The sequence below is a fragment of the Magallana gigas genome, chromosome 6 (genome assembly GCF_963853765.1).
Source record: "Magallana gigas chromosome 6, xbMagGiga1.1, whole genome shotgun sequence".
In the NCBI taxonomy this organism is placed as follows: domain Eukaryota; kingdom Metazoa; phylum Mollusca; class Bivalvia; order Ostreida; family Ostreidae; genus Magallana; species Magallana gigas.
The window spans coordinates 41,469,117-41,480,593 of record NC_088858.1 but is presented as its reverse complement, the minus strand read 5'-3'; the positions used below and the strand labels follow the sequence as shown (position 1 = coordinate 41,480,593).

The 11,477-nt window shown below is 34.1% G+C and overlaps 1 protein-coding gene across 1 annotated transcript; it reads right to left on the bottom strand.

Moving 5' to 3' along the window:
• Positions 1 to 2,714: 2,714 nt before the first annotated feature.
• LOC105347275 (uncharacterized) lies at positions 2,715 to 6,923 on the bottom strand. Its single transcript, XM_011456273.4, has 4 exons — positions 6,378 to 6,923; positions 4,972 to 5,154; positions 4,141 to 4,301; positions 2,715 to 3,939 (listed from the first exon to the last, which is right to left on the bottom strand). Exons 1-4 carry the CDS (start codon positions 6,418 to 6,420, stop codon positions 2,926 to 2,928), a joined length of 1,401 nt encoding a protein of 466 aa, XP_011454575.3. The 5' UTR covers positions 6,421 to 6,923; the 3' UTR covers positions 2,715 to 2,925.
• Positions 6,924 to 11,477: the final 4,554 nt, after the last annotated feature.

The window sequence follows — 11,477 nt, the reverse complement described above, 5'->3', positions numbered from 1 at the left end:
TACTGTAGTTGTTTTTCCATTATAAAAATGTTAAGTATTAATTCTTCAAAATGTATTAAAACATACCTTTATAAATTCGAAGATATTATTAAATATTGAAATATTAGAAATACTGCTATGTCATTTATGGTGGGACTCAAAACTACAACATGGCTTAAGTTAATTCATTTTTTTCTTGAAATCATTCAAAGTTTTAACTTTATTTCAAATAAGTGTACAAAATATTGCTTTTAAACCGATATATTTACATCCACTAAGTATTATTCCCTCTATTTCTTACGGAAACTTATAGTTAATTCATAGCTCTATAGAAACAGCCAGATTGAAATCTACACGCCCCGTTTATTGATTGGTTGAAATCTACAGCGGCTGAAACTGACAAGAAAGTGACAGGACCAAACTTGACACGCCCAGTTTATCGATTGGTCGAGACCTACAACTACCTAGGAAAAATCACGAACTGCACGAAATAATCATGACGACGTCAGACTCAAAGTCTCACAGGAGACGATTTGGCTGTTTCTTTTAGTTAACATACTTACGCACATTAACAGTAGTTTAGTGAATTTTACTTACTTTTCATAATCAATTTATCAATTGGCTAAAAGAAAGATGTTAATATAATGTAAAGAAGGTAGCGATCATTGCAGAAAAAATTTACATAACCCGCTAACGCTACCTTCATATCCCGAATGAATCACCAAAGAAAGCATTTTATTGTTTATATTTTTGGTGTGACTAAAAATAACATGGAAGTTTTTTCACAAAAATTAAAGGTCATTTATTGACATATTGATTCTAATTAACACGGGAAAACTGAAATTTACTGCTGTAATTTCTTGCATTACTGAGCTTTTGGCGGATTGTCCCTTTTAGGAAGTTGTGATTGCTGAAATTGCAGATTTCTTCCATAGTTTTATGAATTTTTTGCACAATGTAGGTTTATGGGGACATTTTTTTTTTTTATTAAATATCCTTATTTTAGCACATGCAGAATTAAATTCAGAACTGTAGCTCCACAGGAAATTCGGAATGACGGATTGTTCCATCCATATAAAAACTTGTATATTTATTGCGCACCAACACGTGCACACGGTTTTGGACTTATCAACTAATTTAATAATATATTTTGTAAATAGTTTCCTACAGAAAAGATTCCTAAGAGATTTTGCCACCGATTCGCTACTTTACTTGTATCAAACGTTTTCCTAAACACTCGTGTCGACTTCGGAAACCCGAATTTCCCTTGGAGCTGCTGTAACAATTCTGTACCTAATGCAGATTATCTGTTACTTGAAAATTGTGAAAGAACCAATTCCGGTTGAGTGCATTTGCTATGGTACATTTATGAAAAGAAAGGAATTTACCGTCAGTATGTTAATCATTTGAGCGTTCGACTTCCATCTCTGGATGTTTGAAGGCACAAATTTTATTTGTCTTAAGTATTGAATGAATGAAACTTTAATAGATATATTTTGTTAACTTAAAACGGACAAGGGGTATATGACAGGTAATATCTGTTATTATTTATTATGGGAGGGCTGTTCGATTTGTAATGTATATTGTAGCACGGTGCCAGGCACGTAGCATCAGGGGGCGGGGGGGCCTGCCCCCCCCCCACTTTTTCTCGCAGCAACAATTTCTTTAAAATTTACATATAAAAAATGGAATAATCATGGAGTTGCCCCCCCCCCCACTTTTTTGGGAGTATGTAAAAAATTGATATGAAAATAAGGAAATGAGGAGTGATATAGTACGCAACCCCCCTTGTGTCTTTGCTAACCATAAATATATACGCCGTATACATCTACTGAGTATTGTTTCGTATTTTATAAAGAAATTTGATTGTGTATATGTACATAGAGCTTCTGTCAGATCTGAATTACTATCTATACTCTGTCCCGAGTTTTTGCTTCCACCACTTTTCGCTTGATATTTCGATGATAATAAATACCTTTGTTCTCAAACAACGTTCATCCATTAATATGAAAAATGTACAGATTATCTGTTTTGAAACGCCCCCTCTACCGCTTCATGTTTCAATACACATCCCAAAGTAGAAAGTCTACAGGGATTTTGCATTGCATCAGCCTTTAATAAGCCCGGATGATAACGTTGAAAAATTGCGCGGTGTCCCGAGTACTTCCGAATGGAGAAAAGATGAAAATATTTCCCATTATAAATCTCCGTACGAAATTTGTTTTCGTTCCTTGGAAATAAAAGGGATATTTTGTCAATGAATATATCTTGAATATTTTCCATTTCATTGATTTAAACTGTACTTCTTTCATAGGTATGTGTATTTTTATTAAAAATCATCAAAAAGTGATGGAAGCGATAACTTGTGACAGCCTATAACATATGTTACAGTGTACATGTACAAATGAATTTTAAAAATCTGCTTTCAAACCTTTTTGGTAAATCTTTGCCTCAAAGGAACTACCGATATAAGATTTCTGGTCAAATTTGCAGGTACTAGTATATCACTTTTTCTCACTAAATTGGTATGTATGTATATTTAAATCTATAAATAAGTATTACTCATAAATATGCGAATAATCTGTACATCGATACATTTTATATAATAATTTATTATTTATCTATAGATGCACTCTTTGTTGTTGGAATTTATACTTCTCTCATCTGTTTAAATTTGACTGTAAAAACTTTAAGTAGCGCAAATATTTATATCATTGCAACAAAAACCAAGAGCTACTGGTTTTGAATATTTTATTTGGTTGATGAACAGTAGTTATATACTGTACAAAAGAAATGTTAGTCAAAAACAAAGATCGCTAAATTCATGCAAGTGTATTATAACAAGTGTAGCACCTCTATACACGAAATAAATATCAGACACATTCTGAGGTAGGAAATTAAATATTTCGTCATTCAAAATAAGGGTAATATACAAATCCTCCATTTCTATAGCTGTTCATAGGAAGAGTCGCTAGATGATGACGTCGAAATGTTGTGACTATTCCATGGGAGAGAGGAAGGGGGAGGTGCCATTGAAGAATAATACGGGTTGCTCAAGTGAGCAGGAGATATCTGATGGAAAGAGGAGGGTTCCGAACAGAAAATAGGTGGGTAGTGTCCGTAATGTCTGTAAGGTTCCGAATGCCGCAGCGACGAAAGCATAATCCCGGGCTCAGCTAGGAAATGGTACGGATAAATGTATCCAAATGGATTGGAGTAAGGTGAAGGGAAATGGGGGTGGCTGATGATCTCCCCTCGTCGGTCCCGCTCTGTCGGGATTTGTGAGTTTCTACATGGAATGTTTCGAGATTCGTTGTGCTCCTTCCTTTGCTCACTACTTGCGGTCAGTAAGTCTGATAACACCGGCAGATCACACCCCAGGGCACTCGTCGGAAGGCCGAGAGTGTTCGACATGTATGCGCGCGTGGGACTCCGCAACATGGCGGCACTACCCATCGAGCTATAGTCAAAGAAACTGGGCGTCACAGTCTTGGAAGAATCGCGAGGAGATTCGAATGCTGATGATTTTGAGCAATGAGAAAATTTATTAACTAGTCTTTGTCCAGTGGCAGACGGCACGATTTGGTTGGGAGGATTCACAACATCGAAGCCGCCATGCAACAATGCATTGGCGAGATTGGACTTCAGTTCCTTTTTCTTCATAGCTTTCGTTTTCTTTTTCGCTTTCTTTTTAGGTTTAAGAGCGTCCTTTTCAAACTTGTGCAATTCCGCGATTATACCTTTGAGCACAATTGTTGGAACCATTGATTTTTCCTGTTCGTCCGTACCACTTCCGGTGTCGCTGACTCCCGAGTCACTGTCGCCATTTTCGGTCTTGTCGCTATGGTTACTTTTGTCATCACAAATCTCACTCTTGCTCTCGGGACTAGCATCATCAGACTTTGGTTTGTCATCCTGTTTACTAACAACATCTTTCCTTCTTCTGTTTTGGAACCAGATCTGTAAAAAAAAAAGAACAAGCCCTCATGAGAATAGCATTTTACTTTATGAATCTGAGAATTGCATTTCACTATTAGAAAATTAATAATTTCAAGTAAGCACATTAAAAATGCATTATTTTCTTTTTTGTCTACATTTTTAATTTACATGAAAAAATTATCTCAATTTCAAATATATAAAAAATGTCAGTACGACACTAACCTTGACCTGTTCCCTGGTGATGCCGACGCGTTTGGCGATCAGCTGTTTCTGGGTACTGTTTGGGTACCTCACGTGATTGTAGATGCCGTTCAGTAGCTCCAGCTGATAACGGGTGTAGCTCAATCGTTCCCGGGGTGGGGGCGGGGTGAATGGCCGATACTCTAAGAATAAATGATTTTGTTGAATTCATATCGTCATTAATTACAAAATCGATTTTCTCCATTATTTATATAATACAATCTACACCAACAATGATATTTATTGGGAGTTTTATCTCAAGCTTTCAAAATTTCTATTGATATGGTAAATCATTTTGAAATCGCTTAGCTGTATGTAAGTTACACACTTGTGTGTGATCCACGTGTGTAGTATGTATTTATTGCATAAGTAAATCAAAAGCTCCTCTAAGTCACTGTACTAAAGACTACATAAAATTCTCTTTAAAGAGAAGTGTTATCAACTCGATAGCACTCAACACAATTAACCCTCAGTATAAGCGCATGTAGTGTCATTTCTAGTTAGTTTGTTTGTGGGTGTCAATTGTCGTTTAAACCCTCGATAATTGATATAATTGATTGCGCAACTTTATACAATAAAATGTATGCAGCATATTACATCTTATAGACCTCTGACAAATGTTGCAATTTATACTATTCATGTTCGTCAAGTACGACTTTAAAATTCGACTTAATGAATTAAACTTGAACAAGTTGGTATCGATTATATATATAATTATTTCATTTGTTCAAAATGCCAAAACAAAAAAAAATTAATTTTTTTATAAAGAGATATAAATGATACGTGACAAAAATTTCGAGAAAAAAGTATTACCATCATCTTCATCCTCGTCTCCTGATTGGCTGCCGGTGTCAGGTGACTGAGTACGTCTCTCTGCCTCGCGCTCCTGTAACCATGGTTGTCCTTGATTCGAAGGAAAAAATGGATGATGTGAAACCGGATGAAGCGGCGCTTCGCTCGTGCCAGGGTAGATAATCTGGTGCGATTGAGTAAATCCTGCAATTAGAATGAAGCGCATTAATTTTCGTTTGAAAAGTTATAGCCGGAATCTGAACAAACTTTCTAAGTGCAATTTATTTTAGCGCACACCTGCCCATTGAAAGAAATAATCCTTGAAGTGGAGTAACTTTTGATTAAAATTCTTAAGGATTGAATCTTATTTATTTTCTTTCAATGTAGATCTGAAATATTTAAACAGCTGAAAATGTGCACTCTTTTCATGTTTCATGTGCATATTTTCATTTAAAAAAAAAAACAAATTCTTTCATCAAAAGTCAGCATATATGTTGTTTTATTAAACTTTTTTTTACGAATATGAAATATTTTAATCTTAACAGTCATTGTTCAAAACAAAAATAAATAAAGGAAACGGAATTAGCAGATCACTCAGTTTGAATTAAGAGTAAAATGAAACATTATTACATATATTTTATAGTACACCTTTTTAAAAATAAGATTACCATTCCCCAAAGAAAATTTACTTTTTTCTCATTCATAATAATGTATATTTTATTTTGAAGGATATGTTATAAAAATTATTTTAGCATTCAAAATAAACCATTTTTTGTTTAAAATATATTGATAAAAGAAACAATTATTTATCATTTATTAAATAATAATTTCTTTTTTACTTGGCATCTGAAAAAAAATCATTTGTTGCAACCTATGTGGTTTTTTTGTGTCGTATATTTTCTCGTTGAGATTAACTGGCCGGGAAAAAAAATGTTTACCCCCTGACCGCTGTCACAGCTTAGCTAGGGTGTGAGTGATTGATAAAACAACATCTCTAATCCAGAGGATTAACGCTACTGTTTCTTTTGCTGATAAAATAAATTCTTTGGTTGCATTAAAACATGCGTTTTAGCTCAAATTTGTGTTTCCCTCTTTTATATATTCAGAAACCATCTATAGTATTTTTAACGTGAAAAAATCTTCAGTTAAATTATGAATTGTATGAGAATTGTTATTGTTTTTTCTCATAATTTGAAAATAAAATTTTCAACTATTGTCCCTTATTGGAACAAATTTTTAATTGTAATTTATAGAATACCAGGTACTATCAATTTTTTCTAAACTTATGGTGTTTCTTTTTTTAAACATTTTTACGATAGATCATTGCATATTGTTCCCGTAAATTATTTCAAAAAGTGTTAGTATTTTTATTCATCAATCAATTATCTTTTTTTTTTCTAATGTTACATAAATTATAAACTACATACCTGGATTAGGAAAGCTTCTTCTAAATCCCTCGACTTCCAACATTTTCAAATTTTCCGCTCAAACTAGTTAGAGATACATGTACACACACAAATAAGTCTATCACATTATACCAACTCTGTTAATTATACATAAATGATCGCAGAGTGTTTATTACACTGTCCAAGTTCCAACAGAGTCCAAAATTTGTCCAAAAATTATCGATACGGGTGGTCAAGAGGGACCTCTCGTGTCACACTACCTGTCACACCTTTACGATATACACAAGACAATATCCGCAATCATAACGACAAAAAATATACAAGCTGACTGGGATGGTGACACAATTATGACAAGAATCACAGGCAATCCCGTTGTGGGTCCCTGATCCTCTTTTTGGGGCCCAAAATCCACGCTAAGACGGTTTTTGACAAGGGGTACTATCCGAAGCTCCACGAATCTTATCTCACGGAGAAAACTTGCGAGATATGGGAAAACTTTGCAGAGATAGCTTCCGTCCAGTTTATTGGACGCAGGGACATGTCTTAATCAAGCCCCCTTCATATTAACCCTCTTATATATTTTCGAAAGACCCAATCAAAAAACTGATCCTTGAATATAATTGTATCTGGATTGCTAATACGTTAACGGGTCATTTTCCGCTTGTGTTATCAACACAGCTTTTGTCGCCATTGTTCTGGCTAATCCCCTGAAGAAAGAACTCCCAACACTTTCCGACCAGTTAACTCATTACAAGAATAAAGTTTTCACTAGGTCTTTAGAAGAGTCTAAAATTCGCCTTATTACATTTGTGATTCTTGCCTCGGGGCTCTTATGATATTATTTTAAGCGTTTTTGGAGGTAAAAAAGAGAAAACGGACTCCAGGTAACACTTTCGGCAATTCGCAATGATTACCTATTTTACACCTGTGCACAGCAGTTGATTGTCAGTTTCACCTGGGGGACCCTAAAAACACGTGCTGGGTGTAAAGGTATACTGGCAATTTCGGCACGTGGATACTCGTGTTTTGACAAATCATTACAACTAATTATCGATGTCATCGAAGTTTATTTTTGCTAATGAACTTTTGCCACTTAGGATAGGAAACCTCGCCAAGATATTGTGAGAAAGCCTGGTCTTATAATCTTACATATCGCAATCAAAGCCAGCCACCTCCCATGTTTGAATGGAGAAATATTTTGTTGTTATATTTGATATAAATTTCTTAATTAAATTAACATATTCTATTTCACACAAAATGCAATTTATAAAAAATAGCTCTACGTGTATATGTAGAATTTGTATATTAATACTTTTGTTACAAGAATCAATGCCAGTCAGTTTTCCTTTTTTTCATTTGTATACTTTCGAAAATATATTTTGTTACTTGCTTTTTTAAATACTTGTCCTAAAATAGTACAAAGGGAAACAGAAAATACTACGAAAGTATTTTTTTCATTCGATCATACAAGAAAGAATATAAGATACATTTTCTGTCGCGAACATGAAAAGTGGGAAATGAATTTCTCCTGTAGATTCTGTGTCATTTACAAAGTTTTTTTTTTGGTTAAAATGTCTGCCATCACCATCTAATTCATGTTCATTTTGATTGTATACTGTATCTGTACATGTATATATACATCTAAATGTATGTTTGAGTCACTTCATGAATATTTCCTTGGTTTTAAGTGAATAAATTAAACTAAACCAATTAAAACTGAACTGCCTTCCCCTTTGGAACACTATAATTAAGTGTCACAATTAATAATTCATTTAATAAACACATCCCTGGTATCCATATACGATAGTAAAATTGGTTGAAAATATTGTTCATTTTGCATGAATTCAATTTTAAATCATTTTTTTAAATTTGGCTGTTCAACGATTTTGCAGAGATGTTGTAGATTCACTAAATTTCACAGTGTTACTGCCTACACCAAAAAATTGAATTGTTTATAAATACATGTACGTTTATTCAATAATTTAACCATTTTAATGATTTGCATTTTTATATGTACTTTCAATTTTAAAATATAAAACATAAGACAGTTGAAAATTGTTACATATGGTAAGAACTTCGTAAGGTGTAAGAGCCATTTGTATATGTTTTTCAATAAAATATGTTCAAACCAAATTTAATTTCTTTATTTCACCCTTTGGGATGAAATGATACCCCCCCCCCCCAAAAAAAAAAAAAAAATTAGTGAATACTAGTATTAATTTATTCTCATGCTTATTAATTTCATATTTTAAGTTTCTAGTAAATGTCAATAAAGTGCTTGTGGTCTTCAAAAGTGTTTAATCTCTTCGTCTTGAGAATTAATGGAAAAATTTCAGGGGTAGGGGTCTAAACAAAATAAGTTTAGTTGATCCAGACTCAGTGGTGACGCTTTATATTATCATCTGCAGTTTTCCCTCTATACACCGTGAATAACAAAGACAGGAAAAAAGATAAAGTTATCTTGTAAAGTCACTTCACGGACACAAACTGGAGGATATAAAACACTTAACTCCCCCTGCACATTATCTTAACTCCCATTCATTACAAACTCAACACAATTGACCACTCCAAACTGCTGATCATAAATTGTTTTTGCGCATAGATACTGCGATTTATGATCTAATTATCATTGGAATTAGGCCATAAAAGAAAGGCTGTTTGTCTTGATTTGAAAAATGGCAACAGGAGGAATTTTAAAGAAGAAATAGAATTGAATGAGGAAATTTTAATTAAAATGCCAGGAACACATCCAGGATTTCAATTAATCTTTTTTTCGGTTCGATTATGAATTACAGAGGTCAGAAAAAATTCAAACATTAGCGACACTCCTTGCCGTAGCTTATACCAACGGTTGATGAATGTTTAGATGGACAGAGAGAAAAATGGGTATAGGCAGAGATGGCTTCTACGGGTTAATAGGTGGATAGATAGAACGATTAATAGACAGAAAGAGAGGAGATGGGGACACAAAATATTTTCTGAAACTTTGGGCCATATTTTGTTGCAATTTTTGAAGTGAGAAAATAAGTTTAAATATGCACGCCCAATACTGTATTTCATTCTACTTGTGTGTAAGGTAACAAAAAGGCATGTTTTTCAGATCTTCATATTATTTCAACCATTTGAATGCGTTTTGCATTTGTTCCAGGCAGTTGCAGTTAGAAAAGGCCCCTCTGGTGTTTGTGTTTGAAGAAACTTAAAAGCCACCCCAATATTCGTCACTTAAAACATTACAGTTTGCCTTCAAATACACGTACAGCAAAAATAAACAATTTGATTGGTGACCATGAGTAATTTGGCTCGGTGATGTAGATATAGGTGTTATATCTTTATGTAAAACGTGATCCTCTATCAGCCAACACTTCAAACCGCGAAACACTTCACTCAAAAAGTTGTAAAAATCTAATCCTCGGGGATTGAAACCTCTCGGGTGTTCATTAGAAGAGTTTATACAACAGATCCGGTAAAGTCCGCTTAAATCCCCGAACAGCTCGTACAACCTATGTATTCTAGATACCGTAATGCCAATTAAACCAAGAGGAAATCAATCGGCAGAGCCAAGCACTGATAACTCAGTTGTAGGTAAACATCCGCCGGTCCTCTTTCTATGAGAGACCATCTGAGGGACAGCGTATCGCCTGGGCCCCCCGACCCCGTGATATCACAGAACGACCAGACGACTGCGTTCCATTGGCGCGATTCATCAACTTTGGCCGAACCCTCCAAACCATTTCATTGTTTACCGACATTTTATTTTGCAGCTAGTCGTGTCGAAACGTCGTTTGTCCGAGGAATTTTGTTTGCTTTTGGTCATCTTTTTAAAGGAAAAAATCGCGAAACATCAATCAAAATCCCGCGCCCTTTCCAACAAATTGTTCAGATAATCGGTCACGTGATAAAGTAGATCGCCCTCTGTCGTATGCATATACGAAGGTAACGGCTGTTGTTGGCCAAAAAATATTTAGCCTCCTTAAACGATTTGAGTACCGACTTTAAATCATCAGTTTTCTCTTAAAATTACATGTACTGTGAAAAGCAAACCATGAAGCGGCACAACTCGACATGGTCGATTTTAGACTACATTGATCTTCTTAACAAAGTATTATAAATGAAATTTTTCTTATTAAAATTAAATTATAGTTTATAGCTTTAAAAATTAATAATAGGCTATGTGAAAAATTTAAGATACGGTAGATCTGATGGTTAACTTGTTGACCACCCAGACCCAGACCCAGACCACCCAGACCATTGGAAAAATAGAATGATAATTTGATGTATCAAATTTGTTATGCAGAATGAAGTTTAAAGGCTGTGGAAATTCTAATGACACTTTTTTGTATAAAAAAAACATTAAATTATTATTTATTCCAAATATACTGCTTTTTTGCTTGATATAAACCTGATTAAAAAATGGCAACCACTCCGGTATAACCAGTTAAATACTCCTTAAAACAATTGATATTGTAATGTTTCGTTTATGTGTGCTTCAAACAAAATAATCATGAATTCAAACTTGTTCTGACTCCCAAATTATGTTCATCATAATTGAGTACATTGGTGCTTTTTACATTCTCCCAAAACGTTAAACAGTTTAATTAATTTTTTTAACAAAATATCTTCAATAACTATATAATAAACAAGTTCTGAAACCTGGTAAATACCCAAATGCTTACTAGTAATACCGGTATGCTTCTAACGGGATGAAATTACAGAGGCATTACATGTAATGGGATTCTTATTTAAAGTTACTGAAGCTTAATGGTAAGTTACACACACCTTAATCTTCTACCCAATGTAACACAGGGAAATAAATACCGCGTATTGAGAGATATTACATAGTTACATTGTACATGTAACGCTCTTTTGGTGCTTCACTTTTTTCTGCTATTTTGGTCTTCAGCGAAATGAAGGAATTATGTTAACCCCACTTTTTTGTTTGTGGTATTTGTTAGTACTTACTAACTTTGTATTTGATAAAATCTATGTCACCAAATATATACAATAGCAAACAATAATTAAAAAAAATAGAATTCGAAGCAGTAAGCTTGCTGTTAACCATGATTAATATGGCCCCTTTTTACATGTGCACCCTGTATAGTTTCTATAAACGTTTAAACAGAC

Excerpts from the sequence above, each read along its gene's own strand:
- LOC105347275 (XM_011456273.4), bottom strand. The coding sequence starts at position 6,420 with ATGTTGGAAGTCGAGGGATTTAGAAGAAGCTTTCCTAATCCAG. Across the intron at positions 4,302-4,971 it reads AGACGAGGATGAAGATGATG|AGTATCGGCCATTCACCCCG; the intron begins GTAATACTTTTT and ends ATTTATTCTTAG. Across the intron at positions 3,940-4,140 it reads TCACCAGGGAACAGGTCAAG|ATCTGGTTCCAAAACAGAAG; the intron begins GTTAGTGTCGTA and ends TTTTTTTTACAG.